The sequence below is a fragment of the Cyprinodon tularosa genome, unplaced genomic scaffold, assembly GCF_016077235.1.
Source record: "Cyprinodon tularosa strain WSP-4 unplaced genomic scaffold, ASM1607723v1 ctg156, whole genome shotgun sequence".
In the NCBI taxonomy this organism is placed as follows: Eukaryota; Metazoa; Chordata; class Actinopteri; order Cyprinodontiformes; family Cyprinodontidae; genus Cyprinodon; species Cyprinodon tularosa.
In genome coordinates this window covers 683,169-704,582 of record NW_024038395.1, presented here as the reverse complement: position 1 = coordinate 704,582, position 21,414 = coordinate 683,169, and the positions used below count along the sequence as shown (strand labels likewise).

Below are 21,414 nucleotides of genomic sequence, written 5' to 3'. Positions count from 1 at the left end.
TTTTTTAGTGTGAGAAATAGGGAATATGGATTGAGAGTGTGTGAAGACACTGAGATGGGTGAGTCTCACTCCCAATGGGTGAGGCCCTAAGATAGTGATGCGTTAATGAGGCATCTTGGAAGCGTTTCCACACATTGCCAAACTGCACTGATACAGAATACTGACACCTACTGGACATTTAAAGACACTACAGGCAGTTTATTTCATAGACTAAACTGAATTGATTTGATAACCAAATACAATGACATAATTTAAGTTATTGTAGGTTATATACAAAATTAGGTTATTAATTAGGTTATTATCCAAAATTCTTGATGTTTTCATTTTATATAGCAAAAGATGAGATTTTTTTTTTTAGTAGATGCATCATGTGGACGGATTTGACAAGCGAACCCATACAGTGTTTTGCTCTATGAGCTCAACGCATGCACCGATGCATGCACACAAAATGTAACAAACAGATCAGTAATCTAATTCATATATTATCCTATTCAAATACCTTGCAGGACATGCTACACTGAAAAAACATTATGCATCCGCTTTTGGCATATACTTAATAATATTTAGTTACTTTAACACAACTGTTTTATGTCCTACCCTGTAAACATGAAAAATTGTGTTGAAATAACGAAATATGATTAAGTATATGCCAAAAACGGTGCATTTTATTATATTTTTCAATGGAAACGCTGAGATCAGATTCCAGGCTGCGCATCTCAATCGGTCATATTATTTAGCCTGTGGCGCCATCTGGTGTCAAATAATGGTAATGCAGTTTGTTCCATGCCTGGACATCAATAGCAGCTAGCATTAGCACGCTTACTGGAAGTAATGCACAAAGTGGATTAGGATGTTAAGACAAGTATGGCGTCGGTCGGTGTTTAAAACCTTTACTACAAGGACAGCAGGTTCCCTGACTGCGGCCTTCCTGGCAGCTGGCAGCCCACGGTGGAGCTCCGGTGGTCTTACAGGGGGGTTTAAAGGCATTCTCCACCCACCGAGTGACAGGTCACAGCGGCTCCTCCAACCACAGCCAGCCCGATACCTCAGGTAATAAGAGAGAACCCTATAGAACTAACCTTAAACCGACATATCGCTAAATTTAATGTGTAACGGGTGGTTAATGTCATGTTTTCCCCCTTTCTGCATTATTACAGTGGAGAGTTATCGCCAGCTTCAAGTGGCTACGCAAAACTCCATTTAAAAAAATTGTGTATTTAGAATAACTATCGCCTAAACCGTAATTACGTAACATTATGCACTGCTAAACAAATAAAATTAGTTGAAATATAATCTCCTTAAATTCGGCTTGGTTAAAAATGCTATAACGCCATGCATATATTCAGTAGCACGCTTTAGCTTGTGTTATTGTTTATATTAGTAGGTCGAGTCTGCGCTACGTAACTGACTCACATGTTAGGAAGTGCAATATTTATGGTTCCATAGTGTCATTTTTTTCAGCCGAATTTAGGGAAAATACAAAATCAGTTCTTAATCCTGAAACATTTTCAACTCCAGCTCAGGTGCAGTGAGGTTATACAGTGATTAAAAGCACACCTGGAAGCTAATTTAGGAGGGGATCTCAAGACATTTAAAGATGCATTCAAAGTCTTGACTTTAAATGTTGCTTTTTGTATCTCTGCTTCTGTCTCCTTGAACCCCAGTCGGCTTCGGCAGATGGCCGCTCACACTGAGCCTGGTTCTGCTGGAGGTTTCTTCCTGTTAAAAGGAAGAATGAAAACCATCCTGCTACAAGAATGACCATTTCAAACTTCCACCATGTCAGACTACTATTATTTCCAGAAGGGGTGCCGCCAGGAATTTGGAGCCTAATGAAAGACATTGAAAAGACATTAAAACCGCTATAAAGATGCACTCAAGAGTGTTATTTACATTTTCAATTAAATTTTTATTGTAAAATTACTGCAAAGAAAAATGATCAGAATGTGAAAAAGTAAAATATACATTAACTTTAAACTTTACATCAAGATAAAAATGGCTTATTTAAAAAAAACAAAACAAACACAACTGTATCTATATACACATTAATAGAAAATAGGTTTTGCATTGTGAAAATCCTTCTAGGTGTTAACTGTATGAAAGGACAGATTATTTTTGCTGGCCCTGAGAACTCATTTTTCAGTCATTTATATGTTTAATGACAATAAAACATGTATTTTTGGTGTGGCTGGTTCTTGTTGCTCATGAGAATGATCAAGATTTATATATGTATAATGGTTGCAATTAAATCTGAATATAAATATTACTAAACTTTTTTAAAATCAACACAAGACTTTAATACAGGCTGTTTGAAGCTACCCAATGGAGTTCAGCTGTCCAGGATACAGAATAACCACATGGAGCCCATTTCATTTTACTACACACTATATATATATGTATATGTATAAAAAAAGGGGGGAAAAAAAGAAAATATATATATATATATATATAATTTTTTTTTTCTTTTTCTTTTTGAGCCTAATAAACCTATCTGTACAGGTAAAATGTCTTGAAAGAGAACAATAAGGTACACAGTTTTCATTTAAATGAAATAAGCTCAAGCAGACAGTGAAAGTGTTTGTGCAAATTGGGCAATGATGAGCAAAATGAAAGGTGTTTGTCATTTTTATTCAAACATAATAGTTTTTTCAAGGTTTTTGGTGTTAATCAGGTTGGAAGTTATGTATTCAACCTATGTTTTGGTTAAAGCAACAATCTAATTGGGCTGTGTTTTTACCCAATCTATATTTGTACAAGGGCAAACCATTACAAATGAACTTCCTCTCCTCACCTGTCACTGGGAGAGGGAGAATTGGTTGAAGAAACGGGGCTCCTGGTTGATCATTTGTTTACATGATGGAGGGAATAAAGTACGACTCGAGTTAGCTGTTTTTACGTTCTGGTCTTCCTGACGTTTGTGTTGAAGCAGAGATAATATTACAGATTGTTGGTCGGCTGTTTTTTCCTGTAATTTACAGTCCGTCTGTGTTCATCAGCATGGCGTCAGGGGGAGACCAGGCGACATCCACTGGTCACAAACACACAAACAGGCTGGCACAAGAGCGATCGCCCTACCTGTTGCAGCACGCCCACAACCCAGTCGACTGGTGAGTCTCTTTATTTATTTATATATATTTTTTATTTCTTCTGGCTATTTGGCAATAAGAATAATTGTCTTTCTGCCAAAAAGAGCCCAACAGATTTTACTTTCACTAGTGGAGCAGTACGGCTATCATAGTGTTCTGCTTGATTTATTCATATAAATAGCTTTATTATAATTATGCAGGGAGTATTACAGATTATATGGACACTGCAATGTAAGTTGAACAGGAAAGGAAAAACAGAAAAAAAAGGACAAAAGATGAAAGAAAGAGGAGATAAAAGGGAGATAACAATAAAACATCTTCAGTCTGCTTCATCACCTGCAAAGAGATGTAAAAAGAACAGCACAACCAACGGATATAGTATAAGAGGAAGTAACGCCTTCTTACTGATGATGGCGAGTCTTTTTAACCTAACCTTAATGCTTTGCATCAAATTGGTAAGTTCTATGTTTGTTTTGCAGGTATCCATGGGGACAGGAGGCTTTTGAAAAGGCAAAGAGGGAAGACAAACCCATCTTCTTATCTGGTAAGAAGCTTGATTCAACTAAAAAGGCTTAAACTCTAGTTAGTGGATTTTGTTTAGTTTAAAAATATATATATTTTTTCAGGTGGTTCAAGCCTTGAAGGTTAAACCTAACTATTACAATCAACATTCAACACCTTCAACACCGCCTTTCCACCTATGGAAAACTCTTTAGAGACCAAATGTTTCACTTTGTGTGTTTCAAAATTAGCAGCTTTTTCTGTCAATCCTGTCGCAACATTTCTATATGATTGTTTGTCTCCGACCTCCAGTGGGCTATTCCACGTGCCACTGGTGTCACGTTATGGAGAGGGAGTCATTCGAGGATGAGGAGATTGGAAACATCCTAAGTAACAACTTTGTCTGCATCAAACTAGACAGAGAAGAGAGGCCTGATGTTGACAAGGTCTACATGACCTTTGTACAGGTTTGTTTTCATCGCTGATGACTTAAAATGTTTCTCCACAAATGCTTTTTTTTGAAAGATTTAATTATTTGATTTATTTTTACATTCAGGCAACAAGTGGAGGTGGAGGCTGGCCCATGAGTGTGTGGTTAACTCCTGACCTTCGACCTTTCATCGGAGGGACTTACTTTCCCCCCAGGGACCAAGGAAGAAGACCTGGCTTCAAGACCGTTTTGATGAGAATCATTGAACAGGTGACAACTTTTTCTAAAAATTGATCCAAATGAAACCCAGGATCTCTTAAGGTTGATGATAAATTACTTCAGAAAGCAGGCTATGTTTGTGGAATTTAGTGTGAAGTGGTAAACCACTGATATTTATAATTTATCTTCTCCAAATTTCATCTCGTTGCATCGCAAACCACAATGTTTGACACGGTTAAAGTCGTAGGGTTAAAATATAACCGCGGTTGTCTGGGGGACAGTGATTCGCCTACATGTTATGAATGCTGGCGTACCATAAATGATAAATTATGAACAGTTTAGTTTGTGCCTTCAAGTCGTTGCCCATAGGAAGACGTTACTTGGATATAACCTAACAGAATATCTTCAGAACGGCTCCAAATAACACAAAACTAATATGGGTGAGTAGAACATGATGTAATAACGTAAAATCAAGGGCCCAATGTAAAAAAAAAACGGTGTTCCCCTTTAATGTGTGTTTAAAGACGTTTCAATTATTGCAGCGGGAATTTAAAAAAAAAAGTCTCATCAACCAACCGTTGACCCCCTGTTGAATACCTGCGGTTTAGAAGAGTCAGGCTGTTTGGCGAAACTTTTATTAAGGATGCCCAAGGATGCCAATCACATCACACCCACAATGACGACTCCTCTTGGGAGGAAAAACCTTGCATACATAGAACAACACCAGCAGTTTTCCTCCATATTACTTTGAAAACAGCAACAAAAACATGACCCTCTCCTGCTCAGCGTATGGGTTTACCAACCGACAAGGAAGTAAAGATGGCGTCTCATTTAATCGCTTCCCTAAAGACCCAGAAAGGCGAGCGAGATGGGTGGCTGCTGTGAAGAGTGTGGGGGGGGGAAATCAATCTCCTATTACAGTAATTTCCTTTTACATATATTTATTTCTGAGTGCTGATTTTACATTAACTTGTATAAAAACATTAATTCAGGTCTCAGAGGTGCAAGGTGTGGAGTAGAAAATGTTGAGATATGTCTGTTCTCAGCCTCACGGGCTCCAAACGAAAGTCACACAGCCTCCTTCATGGCGTGGAGGGGAGGACCGTTGTTTTGAAATGATCCATCTGGCCAGTGAAAGATATATGAACCTAACAGGGAATGACTTTGATTGACTCAAGTTTTGCTTGAATGTTCAAGTGTGAGAAAGCTCTTTATGCAGGGGGTGGGTTAAATAAATGTGAACCTCATTTCTTGCAAGAAATGCCTCTGCCTTAGCTTCCTATTTTCACAAAGGCTACAGGGTTTATAAGGGAGAGGTGTTGGTTATATTATTAGGGAAAAATAATCGTTCTCATAACAAGCTAGCTTTTAGGGTTTATATAAAACATTTTTTTTTTTAAACTGTCTGTAATTGTTTTCATTAACTATAATCCGACAACCTTCACAGCTGTTCTTCAGTGTTTAAGGTAGTGAGAGGAACTTTTGTCTAACTAGAGCATTGAGCATTTAGGGCGGCTATGATTGTTTTGTTAATATAAATATTTAGAGGCTCTAAATATAACAAAAGTTTTCTTTCTCTCCTCAGTGGCAGAGCAACCGAGCAGCTTTAGAGTCCAGTGGGGAGAGGATCATGGAGGCTCTAAAGAAAGGCACGACTCTGAGTGCGAACCCAGGAGAAAGCCCTCCTCTGGCCCCTGATGTTGCGAATCGATGCTTCCAGCAGCTGGCCCATTCCTACGAGGAAGAGTACGGAGGTTTTAGAGACGCTCCAAAGTTCCCCTCCCCAGGTAGACTCCCTAGGATCCAGAGTGGTCATCAGCTTGTGTTTGAGATGCAACAACTTTCCTTTCATGTTTTTATCCTAACTACAAGCTAAAGAAAATAAAAGAGAAATACTCAGTCACAACAGCTCCTATGTCATTTAAAGCTTTTTCATTTTAAATATAAAGATTCAAACATCAGTAAAACCCGTTGAGAAGGCGACATTTTTCCAAGTACCATAGCTCCAACCGCTGCTCTGGTTGGACCATCGATCAGAGCTGCTTCGCAGATGAACAGCACCTCATGTGGTTTGTTCTTTCCGTGCCTCCGCAGTGAATCTGATGTTCCTCATATCGTATTGGTCGGTGAACCGCTGCACCTCAGAGGGGGTGGAGGCGCTCCAGATGGTCATGCACACGCTCCGAATGATGGCGCTGGGAGGCATCCACGACCACGTCGCACAGGTCCGCATCCAGTATGCGTATATAGTAGAGAGTCTGTCAAATATACAATTTTACATAAATTTTAATGCAAGATAAGGGTTTTATTAATAAGATTAGTCGAGTTTTTGCTGTAAATGCTTTACAAAAAAGAAAGTGGAAAACACTGAAAAAACTTTAAAACAATCAAGTAGTTAAAAGGGTATTTTTTTCTGGAATTTTTATAATGATTAGTAAGTTTTCAAATAGTAAGTTTTAGGAATATTTCTTTTTACGACTGATTGATAAGAAAAAACACCTTAAGGCTCTGTGCATCAACTACTGATCCATGTTATTTTGACAGGATTTGAATCTTCCTTTCAAAGACCTTTTGATTTAAGTTCAATCTATAAAAGAAATGAAGTCATTCTTTCCAACTTTATCATATTATCTAATCTGATCACCATACAGGATAAATAAATCACCAGGTTATGGTACAATCTATGTGAGATGAATAATTAAGGCCTTGAACAATGTAAATAACCCAACCAAATTCTCATGTCCTCTGACCTTTCCTTCCCTGAGCTCTTGTTTCTTTCCTTCCTTGAGCCCTTAGGGTTTAGTGTATTCCCTTCCTTCTGTCCCATCCTGCCTTGCCTTCCATCATTATTTTTTAGGCTTCTTTCTTTCGTTTATTCCTGTCTGTGGTTCTTCTTTTCTTTTTTCTTCATTGAATCCATCATTGTTTCATCCCATCCCTCTGACCTTCCTTCATTTTTCTCCTCCCTCCTTCCCTGCCTTTTCTCCTTTCTTCATTCCTGTCCTCTTTCCTTCCCTCATTTCTTTCTTGCTTCCTCTTCTTTCCTCCCACCTGTCTTATTTCCATTCTTCCTCCCTCCCCCAGTGTCTTTCTTTCCCCTTGTGTCTTTTTTAATTCCTCCCTATGTCCTTTCCTCCCCCTTTCCTCTATTTCATTCCTTCATTCTTGTGTCCTCCTTCCTTACCTCTTTACTTCCTTGTGTCCCTTTATCCCTCCATTAGTTTTTCCTTTCTACCTTTTTTCTTGAAATAGGAGTAAACATCGTCTGAAACATAGTCTGAAAAGTTTGCCGTTTTAACATCAAAAGTACTTACAAGCCTTATAGGAAACAGGCGTTTCAGTCGTTTTAGAAGCAATATTTCCTCTGCTTTCAGAAACATAAAACTAATTTGTATAAATCATTGGTCATATTATAGTCTTTTCACAATCTAGTCGGGTTATTAACAAAAATCTTAACTGAATGAATTTTCCATTGAAACTAAACTTTGCCTGTTTTCAGTAGTTTGTGTGTCAGAAATTTTGGTTCTTTAATAAAGAAAGAGGGAAAAGGGTGAAGAGCATCATCGATCCGTGCGCTATGTCTGAGCTTCAGATGCTTTTCCACACACCTTCCTCTGCTTAACAGGAAACCTTTCATGAATCTCTCAGTCTAATACCCCATTTACATACCCTTGTAAAACCGTGCTGAGACCGGTCTGAGCTCACTAACTGAGATAACTTATCGTGTGTAAATGGAAAGCAAACTGAACTGAGCTAGACACAACCGGACCGAGCTAACTGCAGACCATTTCCAGAGGTGGGCTCGGCTCGGTTTTTCCCTGACTCGGTTCTCTGATAACAAGAGCGCATGAGCAGAACGCGTCATCTCCGTCTGGCTGCACATCCCGATTCACACTCCATTCCAGTAGTTGGCGGTAATGCCCCTCCGGAAGTTGCTTGCCAACCAACACAAAACAGAAGAAGAACAATCGAAATCTTCTCCACACGACATTTTCTCCACGCCTGACCCTCCGCAAACACCGAAGTACAGCAATAATAATCAAGCATAACTTTCTGAATGTGACGGGCGTCGCCATTTTGATTTGCTTGATTCCCTCCGTCGTCTTCTTTTTCTTGCATTTTATGGCGCTTGACAAACAACTTTTGGTGCATTACAACCACCAACTAGGGGTGTAAATCACATCCATCATGGTGATTCGATTTAGTTTTGATTTCCTGACCCAACGATTCGATTATTTTCAATACTCAAGAATACACCACAATTCGATTCGATTAATCGGTTAAATTTTTTTTTTTTTTTTTTTTTTTACACCTTACAGGCTAAACAAAGTTTCAAGTTTGAAATAAATCAGTGAAAGCTGTAATATCGTTATGCATTTTTTTTTTAGAAACAGCAAATAAAAGAAGTAGAAAAGTTGCATCAAAAAATACTGCAAAAATACATAATCAGTGCAATGAGTGCAATGCAATACCTTGGCTCCAGATGTCCCCGCCCCCTCCACAGGCGCCCTGCTGCTCCTCTCCCAAATTGTAACTGACAGCAAAATAGGTTTAGCGCCACTGCAGCACGGGGGGAGAATTATGCCCAGGAGCAAATGGATAAAAATAGACCAGAGAAAAAAAAAAAAACACGAATCGATTCTCTTGTAGACGTATCGACGCATCGGATCGTTGGCTGTTGGATCGATGCATTGATACAAAACGATTATTTACACCCCTACCACCAACTGCTTGATTTCCTCTTTCAATACTGGGAGTAATACCGCAGATCGTCACTAGGAGGCGAGGAGTCGAGGAACCGAGATAGCGGGATGTGTAAACGGTCGTCAGAACCGAGCTCGACCTGGTTAACTGATCCAAGCTGGACCGGTCTCGGCATGGATCGGTTTTTCAAGGGTAGTGTAAAAGTGTCAACAGACCAGAGGACTGTTGCAATTAAAGTGCTAATAGAGTTTGATATTTGCTGTTTTCTTTTGAATTTCCACTTCTGGAGCCTTTCTTACTAAATCATAAACCAATGATTCTTGTTTAAAGTTATTTTCCTGTGACTGTTTTCAGGGTTTTCATCGTTACTCTACGGACTCCTCGTGGCACGTTCCTCACTTTGAGAAGATGCTGTATGACCAGGCTCAGCTGGCTGTGGCTTACATAACAGCTTTTCAGGTCCATGTCTCTCCTTTCCCCTTAGAGTCAGGTCTAATGGTCAGCTTTGTGTACAAGCAAGGAATGTACATACAGTATACATGTATGTGTAAATGTAGGTATTTTTGGGGGAGTTGTGTAATTTGAATAGCTGACTCCATTCATGGTATTCACCAGAGAGATGACTTGATTGACAGCTTGTTTTCGCCTATAATAATAATAACAATAATATAATTAAACTTTATTGATCTCAAACTGGAGAAATATATCATTTATATCATTTAACCCATCCCCTGGTGGAGCCGTTTGCTGCCACTGTGCGACACCCGGGGGCTGTGGGGATCGCAACCTTCTCAGCGCACTGCTCTAACCACTAGGCCAACGCGCATGCTTGTTGCACCCATAGCACAGACCCAAAGGTGAACATCCTAGAAGACCATGATCATGATGTGCAGATCCATTGATGGCTCCAACTTCATCTAGCAGTTATTCCTGTAGAGCTCCGTAGATGAAGGTTAGGGTAGGTTCGCCTCACGTCTCTACAGACAAGATTATTCATTTCATTTTGAGCCTGTACTTTTTTTTTATTTTTTAGTTTAACTGTATTTTTGTCCTGTTTTCAAAGCTCAGAGAAACGGGTGCATGTTATGAAAAGTTATGAAGCCTTCCAGACGGTAATCTAAGAGGTTTGAGTAAAACTGCTCACTTCACAAAAAGCGAAAATAAAAGAGAAAGATGAAACATATACGACAAATCACATATGCTAAAGACACTTCAACAAACAAATACACATAGTGAGACAACAATTATCCTATTGCCATAGTAAAGCAGCTACACCAAACATAGTTTCTGCAGCCATTAGTCCCATTAAAATTCATTGTATCCGCCTGATTTTAATGTCTTTTTGACAACTTTCAGTGTAACCGGCGGTTGTGTTGAAATGCACTGAACAGAACCCTGAGGAGGGAACGCAGATGTCATTAGAAGGGCTAATATGCTCATGAAATAGAGCATTGGCCTAATTTCAGCGCAGTGGTGACAGTTTTTACATGTGGCTGCCTGCCTGACGAGAACTCTGGATGCATTTCAATAACATTTTAGGAGACTCGTATAAAAAACAATTTCACTATTAATTGTACAGCTCCAAAATATATGGGTATGATTCCTACATGTGCGCCACAGATGTAAGATCTTTCAAGATTTAATGATTGGTTTTAATAATGGCCTCGTTGACACTGAGGAAGTTGTAGTTGTTGAGTTGCTTCTTCCAAAGTGTCTGTTTCTAAGGACCGCCTTGGATCTTGAGAAGCGCTTGATCCTTAGAATCTGTAGTGATCCACTTTAGACACAGTGTTGAGGAAAGTCAAGAGTTGACAGTATTATCTAATGTTATCTTTGCTACTTGGGACTTAAGTCAGCCAGCCAAAACCCTCAGTGTGAGACTTGGGAGAGTTTAGTTTCTAGGGCTGCAATTAACGATTATTTTGCAAATTGTTTAATCTGTCAAATTTTTTTCTGATTATTAATCGGATAGCAAAAGCTTCCTTAAAGAAGAGTTTTTGCGAAATTAAACCAGGTGAAACTCAAACATTTCCACTTGAGGAGTTCTGGATAGAGCAGATTGATAGACGAAAAAAGATTTTTTATCTTAAATGCAAAATTTTTACATATTTTTTTAACAATTATGCTATAATTGCTGGTCAAGGTGGGTCGCTCTGTCAGCTAAAGGCATTTTACTCCAGATAATAATTCACAGATTACTAAATTAGTTGATGATAATTTCAATTCAATTTATTTATATAGCGCCAATTTACAACACAGGTCATCTCAAGGCACTTTACAGTTCACCAGATCATACAGTCAAATTGATGTAAAGTTTTCTGTCTAAGGAAAACTAGTTGATTGCCTCGACTCATTGACTCAAATACAATCCCTCACACTAAGCATGCTTGTAGCAACAGTGGAGAGGAAAAACTCCCTTTTATATCGGAAGGAACCTCTAGCAGAACCAGGCTCAGTGTGAGCGGCCATCTGCTGAGGCCCACTGGGGTTCAAGGACAGAAGCAGAGATACAAAAAGCAGCTGTAAAAGGCGGCCCAGACCAGAAAACACACAGGCAGGCAGACGAGCTCAGAGCCAGCTCCCATGTCAAAGGATGAAGAGAGCACATCCAGCCAGTCACAGTCAGAGAAACAGGAATCTATTGAAGAACAGGCCAATCTCAAAGATCTATAAACAAAGGGGCTGATGGTAGCAGCACACCTGATATTTCTCTCCAGGATGGCGTCAAAGCCTAACAGGAATAAACAAGGCGAAGCTACTATGAGAAAAAGGCAGAGAGAGCATAGCGTTAGAGACTGAACCAACAGATTCTGCAGAGTTGAAGAATAGAAATAGAATGATGAAATAGGGGTCCCTATCTCCTCCAGAACTCTAAGCCTATAGCAGCATAACTATATAGATAGCTCAGGATAACCTGAGCCACTCTAACTAAGCTTTTTCAAAAAGGAAAGTTTTAAGCCTAGTCTTAAAAGTAGACAGGATGTCTGCCTCACGGACTAAAACTGGTAATTGGTTCCACAGGAGAGGAGCCTGATAACTAAAAGATCTGCCTCCCATTCTATTTTTAGAAATTCTAGGAACCACTAGTAAACTTGCAGATTGAGAGCGAAGTGCTCTGTTAGGAACATAAGGAACAATCAGATCTCTGATATCAGATGGAGCTTGGCCATTTACTGTAAGACTCAATTTCAATAATTGATTAATCGCATAAATTGTTTCGGCCCTAGTTTGATCTTTAACAATTATGGTTGGTTTTAATTTGTTTCTCTTTGATCAGGTTAAAACTAGTGGAACCTTAGTCCTAGAGTTTGTTTTTGAGTTCTTCCTAAGTGTGTAATGCACTGACCTTTTATTTTTATTTTTTGTGTATGTACAAGAACTAAATAAAAAAGACCAACATACACAAGGTAAAATGGAGCAGGGATACCTCCTGTGGTTAATGATGATATAGAAGTTGCCCGAGCGCTCTTCTAGGGTTCTATAGGGAACACCCTGTTGATAAATGATGATACTGTAAAGGTTGAATCATAGCCCTTATGCAGGTGTTTCTATTCCTTTCCAGGTATCAGGTGAGCAGTTCTATTCAGACGTGGCCAAGGACATACTGCTCTATGTCTCCAGGGACCTGAGTGACAAGGTGAATCATCGACAGCTCGACTGCTACTTGTTTGTTCTTGAGAACCGCTAGTGTTTTCATACATCCCTTGGGGCAACAGTGGTGCCTTGCTGACAAAAGGCGTGTTTAAGCCTCTCTCTCTTGTATAGGTCAATTTTTCTCCACTTTGATTAACGAGGGCCGGCAGTGAAATGAACACACAATTAGAACCATACTGTTATTGTTAAATTCTTTGTGATTTATCAAACAATTATATTCTAATGAATAACGATGCCCGGGGTAATTTTCTGTCCCCTCTCTATATTACTTGCTTTGTTTTGGGCTTCCCTCAACGAGGCAGAATCCCTGAGCTCTTATATCAACGCTAGAAATCTCTGTTAAAATAAGCTGGTTTTCATGGACCTATTGTAATAAATTACCATCAATTACAGCAGCAATTATTGTGCGCCCTCAGCTTAGATTAAGAGTTTTGTATTCTCAGTGCTCAAACATAGAATACCTTGCAGAAGTATTCACACCCCTTGAACGTTTCCATATACATTATGTTAATGTATATGGAATTTTGTGTGAGAGACAGGCACAAAGTGTTTGTCTCTCACACGAAATTCAGAAACCACCTAAATACAAATTCTAATGTTTGTATTTATAGGTTTTATGTAAAAAGAAGTAAAGGTTGTAGAATCACAACGTTTGAAAATGTAGTCCTGTTTCTCTAACTGTGACTGGCTGGATGTGCTCCCCATCCTCTGACATGAGAGCTGGCTCGGATCTCGTCTGCCTGGCTGTGTGTTTCCTGGACAGGGCCACCTGTGTCGCTGGTTGACAGTTGCCTTTTGTATCTCTGCTTCTGTCTCCTTGAACCCCAGTAGGCCTCAGCAGATGGCCTCTCACGTTAAGCCTGGTTCTGCTGGAGGTTTCTTCCTTTTAAAAGGGAGTTTTTCCTCTCCACTGTCGCTACAAGCATGCTTGGTGTGAGGGATTGCATTCGAGTCGATGCAATCAACTGGTTTTCCTTAGATAGAAAACTTTAAATCCACTTGACTGCATGATCTGGTTAAATTGCAAAGTGCCTTGAGATGACGTGTTGTGAATTGGCGCTATATAAATAAACTGAATTGAATTGAAAATGTTAATGGCATGAAAATACTTCTGTAAGGTGTTGTATTTTACCGAAGCCAGGAACAGTCATATTTAAATTTTATTTTTTAATTATTTTCTGGAGATAAAGATCTAACTATCTCTTTATCATAGTTAAACCATTAATTGTTTTTCGAGATAAAAGGATACTTATCTGGTTATGATGTGAAAACAGTTATTGTTTTCTCGGGATAATGAGATAATTATCATGACATAATTTTATTTCTGTCCACTCTCAGTGTTCTTACTGTTTCTATTGAAAATCTTGAGTTGGATGTCATTTGTTGGGTTTAATTGTTAATGCATCGCATCTTATACCTGTTACAGGTGTTACACCTGTTTAGAAAAAAACCTGGTGCTGAAGCCCCCGATGACCAGATCTGAATGGTCTTTGAATCAAATCACCTAACCAACTGCCTAAGGCTATAAATAGGATTATTTACAGAATTACACATTACTTACCCTTATAAATCCCCTCCTGCTGTTGTGGTATTGAAGGATGGAGGCTGTAGGCCTAATCAGTTTAACTTACAAATCAATCATCTCATGATCTCGAGAAAGCAAGGTTTATTTTCTCGAGATGAATCATTCTGTTATCACGAGAAAAAAGGCTTTCGTTATAGTGATAGAATTAACTTGTTATCTGGAGAAAACCATTGTAAAACAAAAAGTAGGAGCACGACTGCTCTCGGCTTCATTAGTATTAAACTCAGCAAGCAAGTTAAGAAAAAAAAGGGGGCTGTAACTCAGTCCAGGTGAATGTCTAAATGCATTGATCAAAGCAGTAAAAAAACAAAAAAAAATGCTTAAGAGTAAACAAGTACCAAGAAAGACCTTTTAGAAATGTAAATAAGGCCCAGGAGGTGAGCAGATACAGCTTCAGAACTAACTGTTTGCATATGTTTACATCTCAAAATGTCAGCAAGTTTTGGTGTAGTGTGATAATGGAAACATTTATGAGCAATCCTGTTTGAAGCATATATAAGATCTTAATCTTACTAGAGATGCCGATACCAATCACCCATTAGGGCTGATCTCTGCCGATCAAATGGATTGGCTGTTTATTTTTTTATTTAGGCAAAATGCTACAACAAGCTATGATATCTGACAAAAATAAATCACCTAATTTCCCTGTATCTCAGGGAATAGACTTTAAAAAACTTCTGTTAGTCTATAAATCTCTGAATGGCTTAGCACCTAAATGCATCACAGACTTGCTATCAGTGTATCAACCCTCCAGACCACTCAGGTCTTCTGGCTCCAGCCTGCTCTGCATACCTAGAACCAGAACTAAACATGGAGAAGCAGCATTTAGTTCCTATGCTCCACTTATCTGGAACAAACTTCCAGAAAACTGTAAAAGTGCGGAAAGCCTGAGTTCCTTTAAATCAAGACTAAAAACACATTTGTTTAGGATTGCCTTCGACTGCTCTAGTGAAACAGTTCAACTAAAACATATTTTCTTTAATCCAACTGTTTTTAATATTCTTTTTTGTTTCTGCAGTTTTTACTTTATTTATTGTTTTATTTTTTTCCTACTTGCTTTGATTCTGTTTTATCTTCCTGTATTTTAATCATGTAAAGCACTTTGCATTGTCTTTGTACTGAATTGTGCTATACAAATAAATTTGCCTTGCCTTGCCTAGACAAAACATACAAAAGAGCTAACAGAACTGGCAGCGTTGCGAGGCGAGGGCTCAAACATGTACGGCTGTAAGCCTTCTACACCAAACCAAGCTTCTGCCGCCCTGGCGTCCTCTTCCACAACATCTTCATCCCCGCTTTCCTCCTCTAAATAAAAAAAATATCAGGGAGGAGACTCCTCCATGACCTCCGACACAAAACTCTCCTCCTCTTGCACGTTTCTGCTGTCCATAGCGTTTCTTGACAGTGTCGTTTCTAAGTCACCAATTTAGTGCCACTTGGTCCCAATGTCATTTCCCATTTTGGAACCTATTAGCACTAAGTTGCTAACTGGTTAGCAAGATGCTTCAGAGAAACTGGCCACAATCAAACATGCTTTCGAACCTTTTGCCACAACAATCCCTCCCCTTTGATAAACGACCAATCACATTCACTTTATCCACTCGTGTTAAGTTGTTCACCACTCGGGATAATTCGGAAATGCAACGGTTGGAACAGCCGATTCGCTACGACTTTAAATGTTAGAGAAGAGCTTTCTGCCCCCACTGACTAAATGTTCTCAAGGTCACAGGATCAGTTTCTTTCAGACTTCAGCTTAGATATTCGACTGCAACAAAGAATGAATATATTTTACACAATTTTAACACATCTTACCAGGCCTGCTTCTAAAAAAACCCCACTGTATTAACATTTTTTTTAATCCGTTTTCCAGTCTGGAGGCTTCTACAGTGCAGAAGATGCTGACTCAATCCCTGCATCAGGGGGAAAAGAAAAACGAGAGGGGGCTTTCTGTGTGTGGACAGCCTCAGAAGTCAGGGAGCTCTTACCAGATGTAGTAGAGGGCGCGGTTGGAGCTGCCACGCTTGCAGACATCTTTATGCACCATTATGGAGTCAAGGAGCAAGGGAACGTTGCACCTGAGCAGGTCTGGTTTCATTTTTAGTTTATTATGGCCGTAGCTGCTTCTGTTCAACTGTGAGCTAAATCAGGCGAAGCTGGAAGGCTGAACGAAGCGTCCTCTGCTACAGGTACTGAGGCTCAGTTCCTGTGAAGACTCTGTGTTCTCTGTTACCAGGACCCACACGGAGAGCTGCAGGGGAAGAATGTGCTGATCGTTCGCTATTCCGTTGAGCTAACAGCTGCTCACTTTGGCATCACTGTGGAAAAGGTCAATGAACTCATGACCTCAGCCAGAGCCAGAATGGCTGAAGTGAGGAATGTTCGCCCGCGTCCCCATCTCGACACCAAGATGCTGGCTTCCTGGAATGGTACAGTCCAATTCACCAGGCATATCAATCCACAGATGGATTCTGATACTATTTTTGCCATATTATAATAACTAAAATCAGGTTATTTGATTAGGATTTTATTATACCAAAACAAATTAATGCTCAGATTTAAAACAGAGAAATATTTTTTTCTTTTCAGTTTTTTTTTCTTTATTAAATCTGAAATGTCTTAAAACTATTGTTTTCCTCCAGTGAGTTGACATTTCGTCAAATAACATTGAATTCAACTTATATCTAAAGGCATTCTGGGATATTGGATTTGTTTTTGCTCTTTATTTGTAAAATTTCCCAAACTCTTTCAGATTGGGCAAAAAGCAATCAGTAACATAATTCTTTGTTCCTCTGCTGCCCTGTATGTAATTCCATCCATCTTCCCATCAACTGCTTTCTTCCTTTCCAACGGAGGCATACCTGCAGCATCCTGCTACTGCCACCAAATGTCATAATGCACTAGATACGTTCAGGGGGATGTGTAACCTTAGTCTGCTGCCCACAGTGGAATGTTTTCTCATCTTGTTTGAACTTTTTTCTGCCACCATGACCTGTGGTAAACCAGACCACTTTCCTTTTCTGTCCTTCTTTCAACTCTTTTATTAAAATAACAAACACAAAACTAAGAAGAGCAGAATGCAATGCTGATTAGAGCTGAATGAAAGTATTCCCATTCATGATGCTGCCACCACTGTGTTTAACAATAAGAATTGTCTATTCAGTGCAGGGTGGATAGCTGTTACATTTGACCTCTTAAATTTGTTTAGACTCCATTGTCAGCCTGTTCAGATTAAAAGTTTGGGTGAGTTTAAAGTTGGGTTCTAACCCACAGTCAGTTTTCAGAGGGACAGCCTCCTTAGAACTCCACATCTTTCTTCGGTTTGTTCAGTAATGCAGGGTTCTCAGCAGCATATTGCAGCTGAACTTCAGGCCATTATGCTAATTTTTTTATGAGCTTAGTGGCCCTTTGATTGACATCTGGGCTCCCTCCCATACGGTTCTATGCAGACACTGGTGACGCTGTATGTGTTAAAAGTTAAAGTGAAAGGAGGCACTGGCTTCTAATGAGTGTAACTCTGCTTTTAAACCCATGTACCTGATAATTTGCACTTATAGAAAAGTACCATGGAAATGGGAGCCCTGCTCCTTTTGGACTCAAACTCTGATGCTACGTTCAGACCACATTTTGCAGAAGCAGCTTGTTTACATGCTAAGTCAATGGTTGACGCACAGCAAAAGGTCCTGCAGCGCGTTTTGAGCCGCAGCTGATGCACTTCAGAAGCTGCAGCTGCTGGAGTTGGAAAAAATAAACTTTTGCCTCTCGACCCGCCAGATCAACCAATCAGAGAAGCTGATCTGGGAGCTGGCAGGGAGACAGAAACAGTGTTGCTGTTGCAGATCACTCCTCTGAAACAATTTATGTACACATAAATTAATTAAAAATGTTGAAACCTTCCGAAAAAATATGTCCAATTTGATTATTCTGGTGTCTGCAGTTTGGATTACGTCCATGAAAACTGCAAACAGCAGCGGAAAACCACGAAGAGGCGCCCAGGCCAGAGGCTGCCATTTAACAGGATTCCCAGTGACAAAGTACTGCCGGTGTACCGGGGCTCTGAGAGGCTCTGACAGCGAAATAATATTTGAAGGCAGAATGGTAATCTGGAGGAACTGACTACATGTTTTCAGGTGGACTTTCTCACTTAAAAACATATGAAAACTACTTTTTACTCACTGATCACAGCAAATATAGCTGCCATTGTTAGAGGCAAAGAAAGGATTGGGTAGTTCCACCCAACGCGCATCAGACCAACTTTTCAACCATGCAGCTATAGCAGCAAAGATGCTTCAGCCTCACATCAGAACTAAACCTGTACAAACATAAAAAATGAAGCAGCACATGTATTTTAGCTGATTCTGCTGCGTGCAGTCTGAACGTAGCCTGAGTGCACATGTGGTAACATCCCACCAGCAGAGAGAGATAGCAGCTTTGATGGAGCCAAACTGACCAATGGTCAGAGTTTCTTTTGTTTTTATCCAATAAAACTCAGCCTTACTGTGGCTGCAGTTGGATCAGAGCAACTTCTCCAGGGCGGTCTTATAGTTTGCATATGAATAGCAGAGAAGACTGAAAGAAAGAAAAAAGCAGGCTTAGTTAGCAAAGAGGAAGAAAGCAGGTAGCATAAGGATAAAAAATGCCTCCCCCTGACCCCCATGAAAACTCCTAGTGAGGACTCTGTAATAATGTCTATCACACATCAACCACAGAATTATTCAAATGATTCCTAAGGTGGATTCTGTTCAGTAAATAGGTGAATTTTTAAGTCAGTTGCAGTTACTGGTTTTATTAAAAGGTATCAACTAGAGACAGATGAATAGAAATCCATCCCATACATTATAGATTTGTCTGCCTGTCAGATAAAGTTCCAGTAAAATAAATTACTTATGGTGTGGGGACGACATTGGGCAAACCGGAAAGTTTCATCTTGCCAGTTTCCATAACATGGTGTTGACTTTAGCGCCTCTTTCCCTTTTTTCCCCATTACCTAAAATGTTCTTTACTAAGCACATCCATAGATAAACACTTGTCCTGAGCCACAAGTTCTGGCTGTTTAGCTGATGTCTCCTGACAGTAAGTTAGTGAGGTAATGAGGCTCTGCGATCCCAAGAACTTTCCAATTAGTCCCAAGTCTCTTCTCTCCTCTCTAATGAACAAACTCCTCCATTAATCACCTGTCCTCTGCCACAGCACTTTGAAATCCAGGCTGTGCACCATTTGGCTTTGATACAGCACATGAAAGAGGTGTGAAGCGATAGAGGGAAAGGATGTAGCGAAGGATGAGGGAAAACTTCAAAGAAAGGGGGGGTGGAAATGAACTATGTTGGGACTTTGGCGCGTCTGCACATAGGCAGCTTGGCCTGCAACGTGATGTTTTAACATGAGCTGCACTTATTTAGTAGGGTAGTCATTAAAGCTTCCGCCCTTTCAGGCTTGATGCTGTCCGCCTTCGCTCGGGTCGGAGCTGTGCTGGGGGACGAGGCGCTGCTGGAGAGAGCGGTGCAAGCAGGCGGCTTCCTAAAGGAGCACCTGTGGGACCCCGACCAGCAGAAAATACTCCGATCTTGTTATCGCGGCGACCAGATGGAGGTGCAACAGATGTAAGATACATTCATTTGTGAAATATTCATATCTTTGAACTTTTTGCTCTTTTACAAATGCCACCTGTAATGTGTTTTATCTGGGTTTTAAGTAAAAGACCAACACAAAGTAGAAATCAATTAATAGATAAAAGGTACATTCATTTTTCTCGCAGTGAAAAAAGGAAACCCTACGCCTGTTTAGAAATATGTCTAGTGGAACAAACAACCTGCTTTTAAAACTTTAAGGTACCCACTTTTTTGAGTGAGGCCACACGTAGTCTGTTTCTATAACATTTCACTCTTAAGAAATATACAGAGAAATTCTGCCTGGGGATTGAGATGTCCATGGATGAAAACAAATTGTGTGTTTCTGAGTATTTTTGCCCCCATATGTTTTAGATTATTACACTGCTGCAAAGAAAAAAAACACTTCATTTACATCTTAGAGGCCACTGCATCTTATTTTAAACCTTCTGTTCCTTTAAAGAGTTAATTATGCCGAAGACTCAAACAGGGTCTTCAGAGCAGCAGGAAGCACAGAGAGCCCACAGCATTATAGGTTTACTACTCTGTTTAAGAGTGTGCATCTTTTGTCTTGAGGGGTTTTAATCCCAAGCGCTCTGTACAGTTAATATAGACAAACCCTGCTATTTGGGACAACAGCACCATCTACTGTTTGTTTTATCTTTTGATTTGACTGCAAGGATACGACATGATTAAAACATTTTCTACTGTTAATATTAAATAGTTTAACTGGTATGAAAATGTAAAAAAAAAAAAAAACTAGGTAACCTTCTGATTGATGGTTGCAATGCATGAAGTTAAAAAAGGGTTTTACATTTTTTAAGGGGAGATAACGGAGAACCTCTGTCTCACTCAAAACTCACTATAAGTCTATGTTTCTGGAAAGTTCTATTTCAGTCTCACCGGCCCAAAGCTCACCGTTGTAGCCAAAGGATGTTTGTGATATTAAGACACAAAACACTTTTTTATTTTATGCCCCCCGATAAAACCTAGTGGCTAACAAGCTATTTTTAAATGTACCTGAATATTCCTGAGGCTAGCAGAATAAAGATGCATCATCTGAACGCACCAATTGGAAGGTTGTTATCGGATTCATGTTAAATCAGATGGTCGGTTTATGCGACTGTTTATCTGATCCGCATCCATCTAAATGATGTTATCATCTAGTTTCGACCTGATCTGTTTGTGGAGGATGAAGCTGCAGCACACAACTTTAAAGGTTGTTCATTTTGTCCTGCTGCTCATTTCCCTCAGACAGACATAACAGAATCATGGTCACAGAACCAGATCGAGACCATAATGAGTGATCACAAGATTCCCTGTATTTCTGCATCTGTTTGTTTTTACAGTACAGGTGGATGTAGAACTACTTCTGCAGTTGTTAAAGGAAACTTTAAAGAAGGAAACTTAAACAACTCTGCCATGTTACATTCTGAATAAAGTCTGGAAGCAAGGATGCAGAATGCACTTTATGTGGTTATGTATATAAATATAAACGTTTAAGTTACCTAAATGGCACTCATTTAGCCGTGCTGCTTTGACTTTTCTGCTGTGCTTGGAAGGTGAGGATGTGGTGATAGAAGAAACGCACAGCATTAATGCAACATGTTTTTAAAATGATAGAAAAAGACA

At 39.6% G+C, this 21,414-nt stretch overlaps 1 protein-coding gene across 2 annotated transcripts in view; it reads left to right on the top strand.

Annotated features, from left to right (window-relative positions):
• The first annotated feature begins 774 nt into the window (after window positions 1-774).
• The window catches only part of spata20 (spermatogenesis associated 20), a 100,987-nt gene continuing 80,347 nt past the window's right edge, over window positions 775-21,414 (top strand). The window contains exons 1-12 of one of the 2 annotated variants that reach the window (XM_038280089.1): window positions 775-1,050; window positions 2,997-3,107; window positions 3,566-3,630; window positions 3,900-4,054; window positions 4,144-4,287; window positions 5,822-6,023; window positions 6,331-6,461; window positions 9,295-9,399; window positions 12,503-12,577; window positions 16,050-16,262; window positions 16,413-16,605; window positions 19,608-19,776. In XM_038280089.1, the coding sequence (XP_038136017.1) occupies window positions 851-1,050; window positions 2,997-3,107; window positions 3,566-3,630; window positions 3,900-4,054; window positions 4,144-4,287; window positions 5,822-6,023; window positions 6,331-6,461; window positions 9,295-9,399; window positions 12,503-12,577; window positions 16,050-16,262; window positions 16,413-16,605; window positions 19,608-19,776 (1,763 nt within the window). In that variant the 5' untranslated portion in view covers window positions 775-850. Of the gene's footprint in view, window positions 1,051-2,978; window positions 3,108-3,565; window positions 3,631-3,899; window positions 4,055-4,143; window positions 4,288-5,821; window positions 6,024-6,330; window positions 6,462-9,294; window positions 9,400-12,502; window positions 12,578-16,049; window positions 16,263-16,412; window positions 16,606-19,607; window positions 19,777-21,414 lie in introns of both variants that reach the window. The other variant, XM_038280088.1, reaches the window with a different exon arrangement.